General features: G+C 39.8%; 1 protein-coding gene across 2 annotated transcripts in view; it reads left to right on the top strand.

Annotated features, from left to right (window-relative positions):
• Nucleotides 1-18,811, top strand: part of dock10 (dedicator of cytokinesis 10) — a 48,357-nt gene that overhangs the window by 2,128 nt on the left and 27,418 nt on the right. For both annotated transcript variants that reach the window (XM_068318327.1, XM_068318326.1), the window contains exons 2-11: nt 4,337-4,456; nt 10,791-10,880; nt 12,005-12,087; nt 13,748-13,820; nt 14,122-14,268; nt 14,429-14,563; nt 15,344-15,530; nt 16,335-16,423; nt 16,739-16,822; nt 16,942-17,100. In XM_068318327.1, the coding sequence (XP_068174428.1) occupies nt 4,337-4,456; nt 10,791-10,880; nt 12,005-12,087; nt 13,748-13,820; nt 14,122-14,268; nt 14,429-14,563; nt 15,344-15,530; nt 16,335-16,423; nt 16,739-16,822; nt 16,942-17,100 (1,167 nt within the window). The remainder of the gene's footprint in view (nt 1-4,336; nt 4,457-10,790; nt 10,881-12,004; nt 12,088-13,747; nt 13,821-14,121; nt 14,269-14,428; nt 14,564-15,343; nt 15,531-16,334; nt 16,424-16,738; nt 16,823-16,941; nt 17,101-18,811) is intronic.

Below are 18,811 nucleotides of genomic sequence, written 5' to 3'. Positions count from 1 at the left end.
AACATTTAAAAATTGGCCGTGACAACTTAAAAAAAAAACAATTTATCAGAGCCATGGATTCCATCAAGGATTCTTAGTGAAAAGAGAAATAAATTACATTACGTTGGACAAGTTATGCTTCATACCATCATCTTTTTCCCCTGTTAGACATGGAGCGCGCCCCAATCACCCCCTCCAAGGCATGACAGACTGTCTATCGTTGCGACACCCTCTAACTGACAATGTGGTCTGGGAAACAATTCGAGTCCTCCAGCCTGTCTTTCACTTAATTGAGGAGTTGTGAGATTTTTAACAAATATTTGTCAAGTCTCTGCTCAATGGGGGCTTTTTATGGTTTTGAGAAGGTTCTCCACACAAAAGAATGAATAGATTTATGTACGCAGTACTGAGTAGACAGCCACAACAGACACAATGTGTGTGAATGTGTGAGTGTGTTTTGGAAGAAGGCAAGATTTTCATCAGAGGGATGACTTTTTTTCCAAGTATGAGTCCCCATTCGTCTCACAGCCTCACTTCAAACCCTGTGTTCCTCTCATGATGTAAAGCAGATGGCTTCTGTCTAGGTACTTCCCCTCTCTGCTGTCTCAGCTGTCTCTGATACAATCTTTTCTTTTCTCTCTCTCTTATTCACCCTCTTTCTCTTCTTCCACAACACCCCTTTCCTGTTTTTGGTCACAGATTTCCTCACATCTTTCCCTTATATAAGATTATGAGTCCTTCAGCCGGTGCTTGAGAATGACTCTGGCTTACATTCTGTACTGATGGGTAATCCATGTGATAATTCCAGTTCTCCTCATTCTCATTTACAATTATGATCCAGGAAGACCACTCAGTGAGCTAATAGTGAGCTGCACGTGCACCCCCCCCACACACACACACAAACACACACCTGTAGTTCAACAACATTAACACCATCATCTCACCATTTTTAATAGGACAAGAACAGGAGAGCAGGGAGGCAACAGACAGAGAATCAAAGGAAGAAGACATAAAGGAGTGCACCGGGGAGGGGATCTGATGAAACCAAGAGGAGATAGGAGGCGATGGTGGTGGGTTGGGGGCTGGTAAGGAACAGACGATGTACAGAGGAAGGGAAAGAGTGTCAAAAGTTAAATAGGTTTGAAGGAGTGCAGGATGAAAGACTAATTATGATTAGTGTCCCACATGGAAAACATCAGCATTGTTAATGGTTACTATTAAATTAGGAAAACATTCAGTTGATTGAGATTAAGTCATTACTTAGAAATATGTTATGCTGACGGACAGAGCCGTGTTGTTTCACCATCTCATGTTGAATATAGGATGAATATTATAGATTCTCGTACTTTAAATATACATTCACTCACTCACATTCCTCTGAACAGTATTTTATTGTGTACAATTTCTAAATGATACAGCAAGGAAGTGTATTTTTTCTTATAATATTATGTAACTCTAAGACACAGGAAGGATGTTGTTGACCTCAAACTAGTTTGAGTTCTTTAAGTACTATACCTCCGCTTCATAATAATTGCAATCTTTACCTTCACTTTGATTGCATTTTGGGCAAATTAATAATCTATCTTGACCACCAGTGGAAGATCTTCCACTGCAATAAAGAACAATTCAATGGAAATGAAAGAATGCATTAGACTTAATCAATCAAGCAATGGCAGCACCACGTGTGATGTGTTTTTTCTATCATCTGAAACTTTTTCCCTTTCATTGATCTTTGTTTTCTATTGGAGTTCATGAATCTCTGGAAGTGTGCATTCAGGCAGGAGTAGATTTGTATGTCATTGTCAAGGTGTGATGTTCATTTCATTTTGGAAGGATACACATATCAGAGAATCTGACATGGGTTTTCTTTCATGCGCTTTGCACATGGTGTCACATAGGAGGAGCAAGTGGGAGGGGACAGTCTAGGTCCGGAACAGGAAGTTGATGGTTTGCTGCAGAAAAAGATCATTTTGACTCTTGATTGAATGTCTGTAGGGATCAACTTAGTTAAACTGTTTGTGCAGTAACTTTATCAGAACTGTTAAGAGTTTCACTGGTGCAATTTGTCAGAAAGTGAGTGACAAGAGAGTGTTACAAATAATTTTTTGTGCTTTGGTAGTTTTCTGCGTGTGCGGTCGCATGTGCATGCTGATGTGTGCGTCGGACATCAAACAACCAACTTCCTCCACATCCACGTGTGCTGACACATATTCATAAATCCACCCTCAGTTTTAGTTCTGCTTCTGAAAGAGCTCATGCTCATCAACGTCCGTTGTGTTTCGTTTACTTTTAATTTAACTTTAACGCCATTTTTTCTTTTCAAATTGTAGAAGTTACTGGTTTTAAGTGTCTGTCATACTTGAATTTGCTCACAATGAGCTTTAGGAGCAAAATCACCTTCAGGAAGAGACTAAAGAGCAAACGAGTGAGATCGGATTTCAGTCGCCTGAGTGTCGTATGTATTTTTTTTTCTCTTTCTGCTATGTTCACACTACATTACATAAGTGTTAATTAAGTTCATTAAATCAATAGTTGACTATCAGTGCCGCTCACACATGTGAATATGATGTCCCTCATTCATAATTGTGATTTATACGACTTTAAAGATTATGGACTGTATAACTGCATCATCAGTGCGTAATGGTGTGCAATTTTCTCCTCTTTTGAAGCTGGGTCTGTTCCAGTCCATTAGGTCAGGCTCTGGGATAACATTCTACAGTCAGTTATAGAGTTGATGGTTTCTTACTGTGTGTGACAGGTGACATTAACTGTGATGTCACATGAGCTAGAGCAGAGTCATATAGAAACCTCAAGCGTTGCATCTGGGCCTGGTTATTGATTTACTCATGTAATTTATCTCTTTGAATAATTCATCTGATCGGTAATGTAGTCCAAAAAAACAAGTAATGATTTAATCAATCAAATCTATTAGTAGGTCATTATTTTATTTAATTCATTGATTGAATGTTGATGTAAATTAGGTGACATTCATCAGTATAGCTCAATTTTCCTGTATAATTTTCATATATATATATATATATATATATATACATAGACACACACACACACATTCCCGGTCACGTCTTAATAGTGAGGGAGTTTCATTATGGGTTTACTGGTGGTTATGACCTCCAGTTTAGGTGCAATGACACAATGAGGAAAATTGAGCTATACTGATGAATGTCACCTAATTTACATCAACATTCAATTAATGAATTAAATATATGTATAATATATATATATATATATATATATATATATATATATATATATATATATATATATATATATATATACACAGTATATATAAATATACACACACACACATAGTGCACACATAGTGGGTGGTAAAGCATCTATCATCTTCTGTTACAATCCAAGCTCTCTGATGATTGTGTGCCAAGAGGCCTGTTCTCTCTGTGAAGTTAGCTGTGGCGGATAAATACCACAGTCTACCCTGTTTGCATGTGACCCAAACCAGAGATCAGTACTGCCTGCGCTTGCCTCACCACAGTCTGCTCAGGCTGTCCCTTTGCTGTTGCTTTTTTCTGAATGAAGTAATTCACCGCTATCCTGTATCTGTAGAACACATGTTTAAAACCTTATGTTTTATATGGCTCGCTGACCAATCCATTCTACGTAGTCATAAATCTGTTTGTGAAAAGAGAAAGTTAGTCTGTAACGGATTGTTTTGTCCAAAACTCATCATAGTATCTCCATTGATGTTTCCAGTTTGGGAGATTATATATTTCATCGTGTAAAACTGAGGTTGTACTTTAATCTCACGTCATTCTAATAGTATTATTCTGTGTGGTGTGAAGAGCAGTGGAGGTGATACCAAATCTTTCATGTCCTGATGATGTCATGGCAAAACACAGGAAATTAACCATATCTGTCATGGAAGCTGCTTTTAATAAACTCTATAACAATAACAGTATAATATTGTATAATAAACTCTCATAGCAGTAGTGAGATTCATTGTTATCTTTCATGTTATTTTTGATATACTGTTTATGTGAGAAGTCAAATAATAGCTTTTAAAATCTTCAATACTAGTCCCAATATTTTAAATGAAAGAATAGATTTCGTTCTTGATATTCACTTTTTCTCATTACATTAAATGTATTCATATTCAGCAGTGTATAAACTGTTTTCTTGAATTACTTATAAAAATATGACAAATTTCTCACTTTATATTTTTTAAATGAAAACATGTTAAATATAGAGTTGAACATGTTGTTAATCAGAATCCATTTTATGAGTTTCTCTGTCAATCTTTCACTTCTTATCTTATTATATCGTATGAGTGTTTGTGTTTGGCTCTGAAGCCTAACGTCTGTGTTGTCTTCACTTGTAGCAGGAGAAGCCTAAGATGATCGATCCTCTCGATTATGAGACCGTCATCTCTGAACTGGGGGACGAGTTGAAGGAGGACCCTCTCAGAGACCTGCTCCTCTTTCCTGATGATGATTTCTCAGTAAGTGTATGTGTGTGTGTGTGTGTGTGTGTGTGTGTGTGTGTGTGTGTGTGTGTGTGTGTGTGTGTGTGTGTGTGTGTGTGTGTGTGTGTGTGTGTGTGTGTGTGTGTGTGTTTGTGTGTGTGTGTGTGTGTGTGTTATTGCAGTGAGAGCAAGCAGTGAAAAGCTTCATGACAAATCAATACTGGTCATGATTATTTTACTTTGATTGATTGTAATTTCATTCATTCCTTTTCGTTCACCTCTCCTGTCTCCTGTTCAGCTGGCATTGGACATTAGATATATATGCTAGGTAATCCATCAGTTTTTTACAAGGCCACGTAGAAATACACACATTCACAACTACACAGTCAATTTAGAGTTACCAATACACCTTTATTGGGATCATAGACAACAGAAAACCCAGAGAGAAAAGATGCATTTTAATCCAGGACCTTCATGTTGGGAGGTACCGGCGTTGCCCATCCTGCTGCTGTAATTCCTCAGATTTTAAGAAATTCATTTTGTGGTAATGTGAGACAGGAAATTCTTCACATCTATGAACCTTTGTCAATGGTAAAAGCAAACCTCATGGTGCCTTGTTCTGCTTCATATACAGCACCTGGTGCTGAAATAGATCAAAATAAAATCTCTTAATTTAATAGTGGAATGCCTTTAAGTTGAAGCCATATTTATTTAATTTATTCTCTAAAACCAAAATTCATTAGCTATTGTTTGAAATGCCAAACAGCAAAGGAACACGCACAGACCAGCTATTATCAATAAGCCTCAGTTAAAGAACTGGTTTTCTCCTCATTCTGCTCAACATACTTTTTGGCACACTTTAAACTTGTCTTTTAATCAAGAGATGCTGGGCTTGAGTTACCCTTTACTCAATGGAGTAAACATGTTGACACAAAACTCCCCACATCTGCTCTGTTATTGAATCAAGATGAAGTTACAGAGGCCAGCGCTTCCACTCAATTAAGATTTGACCTTCAAAAGAAGACTCAAGATCAAATAAATCTTTATTTAAATTTGACCAGCTATTTAAATACATTCATAAAATGAATAGATACAGATCTATATGATTGTGCCAAAATGAGACAGATCATTGTCCAGAGAATTGAAAGGCACATCATCAGCACAATTGAACACCTATTTAGTTTATACTTTAAATCTAAAAAAATCATCATATTACATTATAGGATTGTTTGCAGGAGGCATTGACTTATTTGAAGTGATCATGAAGAGATTTTAGACCAAGACAGTGTTGTCAGTTTTTTATTTGACAACTGTAACATGTCGTCTTTCCTTCACTCCACTGTGACACTTACCTGTACTCACATTTATACTCACCAATTTGTGGTTTCCTGCTCCTTTCACATGTTCATTAGTACTGTTTTCAAGGTGTTTCTGCTGATCCACATGAAGATGACCTAATTGGCTCATTGTGCTAAAAGGAAATGCATGAGTCTGGTGGTTCAAAGCTGTCTGGCCGCAACACAGTTTTCTCACATCATCTATGTTTCTGTTACTCACAATCAATTTCCATAATTGTAAGTGAAAGTGGCTTGGCAGAGTAACGCTAAAGCACCAAAAGCATTTACTAGATCTGCTTCACTGCCAGCTGGTTTTGGATTTTGACACTTTACCCATCTGATTGGTTTCTATAAATCAAAGGGCCTGTTTCACAAAGCCGGTTTGGTGGAAAACCTGGGTAAGTTGACCCTGAAATCAGGGAAAACCAGGGCTTTCGGTTTCACAAAGGGAGGTAAATTAATCCAGAGTCAGAGGAGTAAACCTAGCCTGTGTCACGAGGTGAGGAAAAGTAAACCTCTAGGTTTGTTACCATAGTAACAGACTCTGAAGCTAGCCTCACGAAGCAGGTTCAGTGGAAACTCTGGGTAAGTTGACCCTGAAATCAGGGAAAACCAGGGTTTTCAGTTTCACAAAGGGAGGTAATTTAACCTAGGGCCTGGGTTAAATTACCTCCCTTTACCTTCACGTAGTGAGGTAAACTGAACCTCTGGCTTTGTTACCGCAGTAACAGACTCTCTGAACATAACCTGAGGCCTGTACCATAAAGCTTGATGAACCTAGCCGGGCTTCCTCTTACTTATCTGGCTTCACTTACTGAGACATCCGCCCTCCGGATTTTCGGGACCATAAAGACGGTTATCAACTCGCTAATTCAATTCAGGCCTGTCCACTCTAGATCTGTGCGCGCTCACATAAAAAGGGTGGAGGTTGCTGCATGCGACCAATCGCAAACATGCAACAAACCCGCCCGAGCCGCATATTTCACAACGGAGGAGCAAACAATAATAATTAATAAATACGAGCAATACAAATCAATAATCCAGGCAAAAAGCAACACAGTTGCACAAAATCGCCGACTGTGTCAATGCGGAAGTTAGTTCCATTACAATATTACTTCCCCATAGAGGTAAGATCAGGCTTAAAAACTCCAGCCCGACCCGAACCGAACCCGACGGTATTAAAGCCCGACCCGACCCGGCCCGAAAGTAGTTGTCGACCTTTTGAGCCCGACCCGACCCAAATTCGTGTCGGGTCGGTGCCCGAACTCGGACTCGGGCGTAAGAGCTTACCTCTACTTTTCCACTATGACTGCACTTGTATATCTGACTACAGTAACATTTGTATGTTCCATAAATGTATGTGTGTACAACATTTTTCGTTATGGTATGTGATTTTAGCCCCCGCGACTTTATGAACAGCTCTACATATTGTGTTCTTCCCAAGGTTTTCAGCATCGCCAACAGAATACATAAAAGTACCTATGAATGAATCAATTAATCAATCCATGATTTACTTGAACAAATAAGTGATTAATGGCATTTTATCTGTGGCTTGCTTGTAACCCATCCAACAAGGGATTTAAAGACATCATAATAATTACAAACATCACTAAGAAATATATTAACTGGCAAGAAACCTCAGTGCAATGCACTCTGTGTGCGGGACTGTCAGCGCGTGGTTGCAGTGCGTTACATTTCTGATGTAAGGCTCCAGTAGCTGACAGATGTAATTCTTAAAACCTGTTCCTTTCGTACAGTGATTGTTCAGGCAATTCAAATGGATTACAGTGATCTCTAAATATTCTCTCGTGCCTGAGCGCTCTTCGCACAAGCTGTGCACCAAGATCCATCGGGTTCTCATAAAATGGACGGCCCATTTTCCAAGAGAACTGATTGGTCAGTAGGCGGGGCTGTTATACCTGCTGAGCTCTTATCCTGAACTTATCCTACTCCGGAGCAGGTTAGGTGTTCAGCATAGGTTACCGCAACAACGTAGCGTGATAGAAAGTCAGCCACCTTTATGGTACCGAAAAGCCAGGGTTAAGCCTGAAGTTATCTCGCTAAGCCGTAATCCATCTTTATGGTACAGGCCTCTGGTCTGTAGCAGATTTTATTCCACAAACCCAGGGTTTCCTCTGACTCCGCCCCCTTTCACCGCCGCTCAGGCGGCTTCATTTCCTGGTTCTGTCGTACGGAGAGTCTGACCGAAGTAAGGTTTCTATACATAACTCTGTATTTCAGAGGTGAACATGGCATGTCCGTTTGACGAGGAGCCCCTTGATGGAGTTTCCGCATTAATTCACAGAGATTTTTTAAAAATTTTGTATCGCGTTCAGATGTCCAGTCATAGCCCGGCCAGTTGTCTTTATGATCGGTACCGACTGATTCACGTCCATCCATCACACACATCCACGACCTGATCCATCCTCACATCTGCAGCAGTGCTGTGTGTAGGTAGTGGTCTGGTCAGTTTTTTATCTTATATTTGTATTTTTTCTATACAATGTGAGAGATGCTTAGTGCAGCTCGCCTTGAAACTTTTACCCCAATTTTTCTATTTCCCCGGAGATAAACCCGACAGAATCAGGAGGAGTTCGACAGGATTGCAGGTGAATAATGTAGAAATCTGATAAATGAATTGCAAATGATATTGTCTTAATGATATTGTGCTCCAACCTCAAAATTGGATTATTAACTTCAATTTCTTTTAGGATTTCCCAATGTAATTGGCTGCACAGATCCCCATCAAGGTACTTGTAGACTGAACATTGTTTCAACATGTTCAAGACTGCATTATAGATAAACATCTGTCCAGATTATGTGATGCTGCAGACTACATTTCTGATGTGGAGCTCTTGGATATATGGTCTTACCTGAGCAGCAGACTAATGTGGTCAGTAATCTACAGATTTGCCCAATAATTTGCTTGTCTTCATCGTGTAATCCAGTCTAATGAATCCACTATACATTACAGGAGAAAGCCTGCGACACCTCAGGATGAGTCCTGCTATCCAGGACGGCAGAGCAGTGACAGACAACATCTTCCAGAATCATTTCAGAGTCACCATCACCACCATCACAGCGGGCAATAAAAACATACAATACACATTTCCTGTGGGCATCTTTATTTCTGAAAAATACAAAGTAATTTTTGTATCGTTACAATACTTGACATTCTAATAGTTAACATGATTCACCTGTGACCATTACCCACCTCTAACTTGTGCTCCAGTATTTCTATGTCCAGATCTGTCCTCCTAATCTGGATGTCCTAGTAAACCATTTCTATTTTCTGTACTTTTAGAAAGTAAATTCTATAAACTTCTTCAGCAGATTGATGGGAATACATGAGTAGGACATTAAAACATAGTTGCATCTGCATTCCACAGAATGAACCGCTGGTGGTCGCTGAGTGTCTATTTAACTGTGATAGTCTGCAGTTGGGACCCTTCTGCTACTGTCCATTCATGATCTGTTAAAAAAGGATGAGAATGTGTTAATACTTCAGTAGAGGATAAATGTCACACACTGTATTCCACCAGAATGTGAAGCAATAGGAAGAGAACAATCAGTAACATAAAATATTAGACCACCTATGTTTTCTTCTATTTCTTGTTAATTTATTTTTGTTTTTATTGATTATTAACTCCTGTGTGTATCATTTGACTAAAACAGACATAAAATAAAACCTGGAATACCTTAAAGCGGTCATAAGCAGTACAATGTCACAGCCACTGATGTAACAACTAAAGCAGTTTTGGCTATTACTTTATCAAACGAGCTACATGTCAGCTCTTGATTTCAGTTCTTATATAATATGGTGTACGCAATGGTGTGAATATCCTTCTCAACTGTTTTTGTAACGTGAATATGTCGATTTACTGTTTTATCAACACAACAATAAAACGTTTAAATATATTTCCCTATTGAACAGAACCTGATATACAGTAGATGAGAGCGCATTTATGTACGTGAAAAGAGCGTTATGTTGGTGATAAAACAATTGAACAGTCAAACGTCCTCTTAATACTTAACTGTACAATATCAAACATAATGAGGATGAGGAGGATCCATAATGAGATGATGAAGTCTGACCTGTGTGAACGATGTTTTTATACTTCATTCTCAGCTGCTGACGTGCCCTTCTCCCCCCACTGGATCGCACCTAAATAAAATAAATTAATAAACTATTATTGAAGCCGTTTACTTCCGTATTTTTACCGTGAGTGCAACGGACTATGTTTAAACTTACGCATCGACTTGAGCAGCATTTCACTCCCATGACATCTCGCTCTTCTTTGCAGCTGCAACGCTGTTCTCTTTCTTCTGAAAATGTCCTCAAAGTCTGCATATTCATAAATTAAAATCTGTTCTCCGACGGTTGTAAAGTGCTGCGGAGCGCGTCTCGTCCGGCGTCATGGTGAATCGTTGACTCGGGGCTCCATTGATGATGGCTTTTTTTCGAGTTGTCGTGTCTGTTAAACTGCGGGTCAACTTACTCTGGGTTAATAAAACTAACCCTGAAACCCGTTTGTGAAACCGAAATCCCTGGTTTTTCCAAGTTCAGGGTAAAGCAACCCAAAACCACAGGTTTACCTCAGGGTAGGTTAACCTTGCCTTCGTGAAACGGGCCCAAAGTCTGCCCGGGTCATGCAACAAAATCTTGTTTTTGTTGGCATTCTGCACATTTGGTAGAATATGTCTGCCTTACCTTTTTGGTGTCAGTGGCACATTATAGATTGAGTGTTGATTATCTGTCTTGGTGAACATAAAACATGCTTTTTGCATACATCCACCAACATCAAACAAATCCACACAGGGCTGGGCAAAATAAGAAATGGTGGAAATTAGTTTAATATAGTTTTGTTAATAAGAGAAAATGTTGAAGAAACTGGTTAAAAGAAGCTTTTATCCTAATCTACAACAAAAATGGTTTCTTTGTTGGGCGCTCCTTACACAACACTTAGTGCAAATCTATGTAGTAGTTAGCACAGGAAATGAAAAACTTCTAGTGAATTATCTTTTCCCTCCAGGTATCCACTGTGCCTCAAGAGAGTCGTACTCTCAAGTCAACTGTTCCAGAGGGAGCAGAGCTACAGGCTGAATGTCTGCTGGTCAGACAGGTAGGAGTTTGTGTGTGTGTGTGTGTGTGTGTGTGTGTGTGTGTGTGTGTGTGTGTGTGTGTGTGTGTGTGTTTGTGTGTGTGTGTGTGTGTTTGTGTGTGTGTGTGCACGTGTTTATGCTTGTGCATGTACGGGTTTATTGGAATTTACTGAGGTCTCTGTGGTTGGTGTCCATTTGTCACTTAAGACTACGCTTAATATAGAACGCCCTGATAGCAGTGGAAAGGATTTATCATGCCTCTAAAGTAAACCAGATGTGTGTGCATATCTTGACATGTACTTGACTGTGTGTGTGTGTGTGTGTGTGTGTGTGTGTGTGTGTGTGTGTGTGTTTCCTGACTGGGGCTATCTGCGATCATTCCAGGTCATCCATCCATATTCTCAAAGACTCGGCAGAGAAATAAAGGAATATCTTTATAGACGGAAATTCTCCAGACAGTACTGTCTCAGATCCCTGGAGACTAGTGTGTGTGTGTGTGTGTGTGTGTGTGGGGGGGAAGGAGAGACTGTCTTGTGCACACATGCAGTCTGGTTGATACAGTAGATGATAATATATTTGTGGTGTTTATAACTCAAGACATTGTTAACAAGAGATCACAACCTTTCTAAATAAATGGATTTAAGTGAATAGCAAAGAACTTGAGTCGTACACAGAAATAGAGCACACAGTGGGATTGTACTTTTTCAACCCCTGAGACAGATGATGCTATTAAGACGCTAACATTTCTGTATTTACGGATGCACTGGAGACAGAGTTTTACCTCAGTTCTTCTTTTCCTTTCGGCTTTTCCCTTCAGGGGTCGCTACAGCGAGTCAGTTGCCTCCATCTAACCCTGTCTTCTGCATCCTCTTCTCTCACACCAACTACCTTCATGTCCTCTTTCACTACATCCATAAACCTTGTCTTTGGTGTTTGGTCAGTTCTAATTGGAATTGAAAAAAATCTAATGCAGCATATCAGTAAACAGGCCTTAGGAGAGCTGAGGTCTTACATTACTTTCAATTGTGTAGCTGTCTTTATTGTCTGCAGGCCTTCCATCTGTCCTTTATTCCCAGGAAGGGAATCATTTTGTAGAGTTTATATTTAATCATCGTCAGCGACTGATATCTAACCTCTCTTACAGGCCTGTAAGTATTACAACTCTGAGCTGAATGTGGTCCAGTTCAAATATGACGACTATGCTGGAGACTACCGCCTGCTGCCCAGGTGATACACTCTGTCTTTACTTTATCACTGTGCTGACTGTTTCCATTTAAGTGTGGCTTTCAAGTCAACAGTCCTCATCACCATTTATTATGCTTTTTGGAGATACCCTTGAGTCTCTTGTAGTCTTAGATTAAACTAATATAACTTCCACATGACTTGATATCAGTCAACCCATCAGTGAGTTCCTTATTACATTTGCAAGTGAGAGTTGGAGGTCATGTGATCACCCCACAAGTCTTTGTTTAGTTTGACTGCAAGGTATCTTGAAAATCTGGTATGTATGTCATGGAAGTGTATTTGTGTTAAACATCAAATAAAAATACCCAGGATGTGAGCAATTGGATCCAGATCTGACTCATAATCCAGAACAAGGAGAACAACATATGTTTTTGAAGTGCGGCATTATATATATGTTACCAACTACAGTAACAGAGAGGGGCAGAGACTTGGCACTGACATCAATATGTAACTGAGCTAATGCACAGTTTTTCACATATACTTCATGCATATATATGAAGAATAGGTCCAGATGATAATAAGCACACAGTTCTTAATGTTTGGATTAGGTTTCCAGGTTCAAGGAAAAAGGTGGCATTACTTATTTTGACACGAGGCAGCTATGAAATCATGACTACATCATTGTGTGTGCTGCACCCTGATTGAACAAGGATGATGACAACACAGTGATTAAAAATGGAATGTGCATACTAGCACAATCACAAGTGCATGAATTCTTTTTCTTTCTGAAGCCCAAAATACGAACAGAAAGGGCTTTTGTGAAAAAGATATAGTGCTTGTTCAGAACTCAGTGACGCTTTGAAGGCTTTGGTGGAGGCGGGTGCTCTGTGAGTGCTCTCTGGCTTCAACCAGGCCGTCAAGGCTGTGTCAGTCCCACTGAGACTGATCCAGAGCAGCCCTGCTGCCTCTCAGCCACAGGAATGTCCCACTTCTGTCCTGGGGCTTGCTACTGTATGTTTTACATCAATTCACATAACCTCTGAACTAACAACAAAGGTGTACCATTAATTTTAAGTAAGACAGAATAAACAGTTTGAGTGTAATCATGCCTAACTTTTGTTGTCTTTCCTTGTAAAATCACAAATTTGACTCTGTTGTTTGGAGAAAACATGAAGCTATCAGTGCATACAGGCATAAACAGTAGACTGATGTGTTTGCAGCGAGATAAACCAGGAAAGCCACAGTAGAGTGTCAGTGTGAAGCTGTTCTGCACTGAGGTTAAGTGGAGCAATCTTCATTCGTTAATGTCAACTTTAGTATTCCTCTATCAGCGGTCAGGCTGTAATCAAAAGGCTCTTCCAAACACATCCTCAAGAGACATTTCCAAATGTAAATGTGACTTTTAGCAGAGGGTGTTTCCATTCTTATCCTTCATTGACTGCTGCCTAGCTGTCTACATCTCACAGCACATACACAAAGGCATTTTATCACTTGTGTTTGTGAGTTCACAAAGATGGGCCAGCCAGTAAAATCAGTGGAGCAGGATTGAGTGAGGATGCCTATTGTCAAGCCCTGACAGAGAACGATGGAGCAGAATCTGCCACCCACAGACATTGCATGCCTCAGACAGAACATTTCTCCATCACAATTTTTTATTATTGGACTTCAGCTCATGTTCATCTGTTTATCTTTTCCACTGTAGGAAACTGTACAAAGCTGAGAAGCTGCCGTCCCATTCTTTTGAGATTGACCATGAAGACATGGACAAAGATGAGGTCAGTAAATACCATCTTCTTGACAAATGCTTTTAGAATGAATGCATTATGTACTGGAAACATCCTGAGTCTCATGTTTAAATTAGTTTATTACAGCCTTAAAGCTTTTAAAATATACTTTGGAAGAGCAGTTAGCTCATTACAGGTCAGAGGGACATTGTTTATGAACATAATTTGCTTGAAAAATGACCATCCAAAGATAGAAACATCTCAGAACGTCTCCTTTTTATTATTGATTATCTGCTGCTCTGTCAGTTAAATGAATGGAAGGCTAATATATGACCACTTGTGTGTTTTTCAGGACACAACCTCTCTCTCCTCATCCAAAGGAGGAGGGGGAGGTGGTGGCGGAGGCGGGGGAGGAGGGCTGGGGATAGGTGTGTTTCGGTCAGGCTGGCTCTACAAAGGGAACTTCAACAGCACCGTCAACAATAGCATCACTGTTCGGGTGAGGAAGTGTTTGTCACACTTCCTTTTCTTTGTTCCTTTTTATCTTGGTTATCTCACCTATTAATTATGTAGCTCAGTTTATTACATGTATTAGAATGTAGCCTAAATAATTTTCCCCAGATTAATTAATGTGTGTGTATTTTATTCTGTCTGTGCAGTCATTCAAGAGGAGATATTTCCAGCTCACCCAGTTAACAGATAACTCCTACATCATGAACTTCTACAAAGATGAGAAGATCTCCAAGGAACCCAAGGGGTGCATCTTCCTTGACTCGTGTACTGGTGTGGTACAGGTGGGTTTAATGTTTTACAAGCATTGAGTGGTCAATACTATTAAGAGTACTATAAATGCAGTATTTGCGTTGAGGATGTTGATAGAGAGGTACAGAGAAGGCCAAACGGAGGTGCATTGTGTTTTTGTAGATCTGGAGAAAGCTGATGACAGGGTGCCCAGAGAGGAACTGTGGTATTGTATTAGGAAGTCTGGAGTGGCAGAGAAGTATGTTAGAGTGGTGCAGGACATGTATGAGGACTGTAAGACAGTGGTGAGGTGTGCTGTAGGTGTGACAGAGGAGTTCAAGGTGGAGGTGGAACTGCATCAGGGATCAGCTCTGAGCCCCTTCTTGTTCGCTATGGTGATGGACAGGCTGGATGGTACAGGTGGAGAAAAGTGTCAGGTGTGATGTGTGATAGAAGAGTTTCAGCTGAAATGAAAGGAAGGTGTACAAAACTGTGGTGAGACCAGCAGTGTTGTTTGTTCTAGAGACAGTGTCACTGAGGAAAAGACAGGAGACAGAGCTGGAGGTAGCAGAGATGAAGATGCTGAGGTTCTCTCTGGGAGTGACCAGGATGGATAGGACCAGGAATGAGTACATCAGAGGGACAGCACATGTTACAGGTTTTGGAGATAAAGTCAGAGAGGCCAGACTGAGATGGTTTGGACATGTCCAGAGGAGAGATAGTCATGACAAACTGCATGCATAAGAATCAGTGAAATTTTTCAAGACCGTAACAATTTTTTTTGCTGGTTTATCCATCCCAATCTCTGCATCCCACCATTCATTCCATTGAAGAACAACCGTCTAAGAAAACATGCCTTTGAGCTGAAGATGAACGAGGTTACATACTTTGTGTTGGCTGCGGAGAGTGAGCAAGACATGGAGGAATGGATAAGTACGTTGACCCGCATATTACAGATCAGTCCCCATGACGGCCCGACTCCCGACCGCAAAAGTCTGGATCTCACCGATCATCGGCAAGGTGAGATTGGACGTGTTTTTGTGTCACAGACTACAGAAAGTTTGCTTTTGAGTGATGAAATTTAAAATCTAATCATTGAAAGGAGACACCAAAAATCTAAATTGAAGCACATGCATTTTTAACTGTGTCTTTAAAAGAGGGTAATTAATTACAACCCTTTCTACTTTTTGTATGACTAACGAAATGCCGTTTGCCATCTTGCTTTACCTTAATGCTGATGGCGGTGCTCAGTCCATGACATTGTCAGGCAATGGCACCAACCTTCATCCAACTTTTTACAACATGTTACTACAAAAAACTTCACATTAGCCAAAGTAGATGTCAACTGTAAGAGCATGAGTACAGGGTCACATCTGTTAATTTAACACACCCTACAAAGCACTGAGACTTGGCCCAGAGTGAAATGATGTAATAGCCTCAGCCGCCTCGGCTCTGTGGTCTTTTAGCATGCCTCTAAATCAGGCTGAGGGTATATGGTGACCTACCATTAATATACCATTTTGTTCAGCAAAGCCTTTGGGAAGAATGGTTCCAGGCACATTTAGATTATATGTCTGCAGAAACCTTTTCATTTTGTTATTCACAAATATGAGGAATTGAGTTATATTTTACTCTTAGATGGGAACATGTGTCCTAACTCCCTTTGGGAGCTGCCAAAGCTTTTCTAGAAAATGTCTTAAGGTCTTTAACTAAGAGGGACAATGAACATGCTAAGATAAACCCTCTCATCTATTCAGTGTCAGCCATCAACCTGTTACGGGCAAAAACCACTCTGAGTTCATCTTGTGTTTGTTCCCTCTCCAGATGTGTTTGACCTGTCACTGAATGACAGCTGTTTGCAGGAGGATGAAGAAGTTACCACAGAAAATGGCATCAATCCAGAGCTAGCAAAGGTTGGCTATGCTGAAATGGCTTCAAATTCAAAAGCCAATATTTTTTGCTGCAGCTGCAGCACAGTTACCATTATCATAGTTGATGTTTAACATTTGATGTAAACATTTCTGGTCTCTGGATATTTGAAAAGTTGTCTTTGTGAACATTTTATGGAGAAGGAAATGGATTTTTTTAAAAAGCACTAAAAAGCACTAAAAGAGCCATGGTGTTTTTGTTGATTGATCAATTCACTGTCATTTATGAGAACATCTGTATCATTTCCATCCAACTCTTCTCTGTTTCTGTTCTTCTTCTTCCCATCTCCTCCGTTACAGTATATCTCTGAGACGGATGAAGGAATTCGCTGTGCTAGGAGAGAAGAGAGGCTGAATCTGTTCTCGCTTGATCCTGATACTCCTGTAAATAAAATGAATGAAATAATTGCACATTCCCATTACATTTCTTTATTATTTTTTACTTCCTATACATTGGTTAAATGAAATAAAGCAACTAATGAACTCTGATGCCCTGACCACAGGTTCTGAGGAGCCCGAGGGCTGAACATTCAACTGTTGAGAACGCCACAGTCCGTCCGTTTGAGGAGAAACTGGGCAGAAGGTTTATGGTAACCTGCCGATCCCTCAACCTCCTGCTGCAGGGCTGCATCAATGAGAGTGAAACAGGACCAGTCACCAATGTGAGCCTTTGAAACAGCTCAACTTAGCAAAATTAATCAATGTAAAGCAGTGATAATGCTTTCAAGGAATTAAAAACTGATGCTGGATGGAATTAAGGGGTCGTACGTGTTCATGTAGATGAGGATTACCATTGTTAATCATTATTATCAATGCTGATTGGGGACATATTAGTTTTAAAATGTTGTTTACTCCAGTCACCTGAGAAACCTATGGTTTTCATTAGGGTTGAGCTCTTGTTTCAGACGAATATCCGGTACGGATAACGCATTTTTGACAAGTACAAGCATGCTACGAGTAAAATGTCAATGCTCGTGCTCGTTCATTCGTTCATTCTTTTTCCTGACCACTTCATCCGCTTACGCGTGTCACAGGGAGCTGGAGCCTATCCCAGCTGGCATAGCTAAAGGAAAATCTTTAGACTTGACTGTCTTCATGCTCTGTGATTGGCCAGTCACACACAGCGCCCGCCCTTCCTTACAGAGACACATCAGACACTGCGGCCAGAGCTGTCGCTGGCACTGCCCCACTCTCTAGTGCACACACACACACACACACACACACACACACACACACACACACACACACACACACACACACACACACACACACACACACACACACACACACACACACAAATTGACTGATTTCTCTGTGCGTGGCTTCACTGTAGCTCTCGTTGCTTTCCTTAGGTTTTCTTCAGCTTGCCCCTATTATGGAGCTGAAAACTGCTTGTGTCGCATCGGCCATTGCCTCCACTCCAATCTTTTTTTTTTGTGTTTGTTTTTTTTTTTTACCTGCTTGCTTTTAGTTTGGCACTTTCTCACTTCAGTTCAAATTAATAATTTCTCTACTGTATAGATATTTCAACTGTTACATAGCACACACACGCACACACACACAGTCATGCTCTTTCTATCTCTCTCTCTTTCTCCCTCTCACTCAGTCACCCAGTCACAAACACATGCACTAACAGACACACACACAAACGCACGCACACACAGATTAATAAACTTTGTTTAACTTTGTGTGAAAAAAAATGGCAAGAACATTAGGTGGTAAAAATTAATAAATCATTAATAAAAACAGTTTGATCATAAAAATTAAAAAGAAAAAGGAAAAAGAAAAAGAAAAAAAAGTTAGAAAGTTTTGTTGAGTATGATAATTCTTATTCATGCTTACTTTGTAGTTCATAATTTCCTATTGCATGTGTTCATAAATGCACTCCGTGTTTTGAGTTCATAAAAATCTTGTTCTGTAAATGGTTCCTTTACTATTGTGATCAAAGGCATTGAATCTCAATTCTGAGGCTGTTCTGTAAGTATTCATTCATACACTTAAGAATATTCATGTTCTGAGTTCATAAAAGACTTGTTCTGTAAATAGTTCTCTTACTTTGGTGATCAAAAACATTGATTTGAATCTCAATTTTGAGGTTGTTCTGTAAGAAGCTTTAAAATAAACAATAAATATAGCAACTTCTGATCAATCCATATCACTTTCAGAATTAAAATAATGTACCGATTTACGCCCCACCCATTCTGGTCAAACTACACCCACTTCCGATTTAAGGTCCACCCATTCTGAGTACAGATACGGATACAGATAATTTAGATGGTTGAACAGATACAGATAGTGGTGTACTCGCTCGTCCCTAGTTTTTGTGTGTTGGTGTTTTGCACTAATTAAATTGAGATATTCAAAATTGATATC

This window comes from Antennarius striatus, chromosome 6 (genome assembly GCF_040054535.1).
Source record: "Antennarius striatus isolate MH-2024 chromosome 6, ASM4005453v1, whole genome shotgun sequence".
NCBI lineage: Eukaryota > Metazoa > Chordata > Actinopteri > Lophiiformes > Antennariidae > Antennarius > Antennarius striatus.
This window is presented reverse-complemented; position numbering and strand designations above follow the sequence as displayed.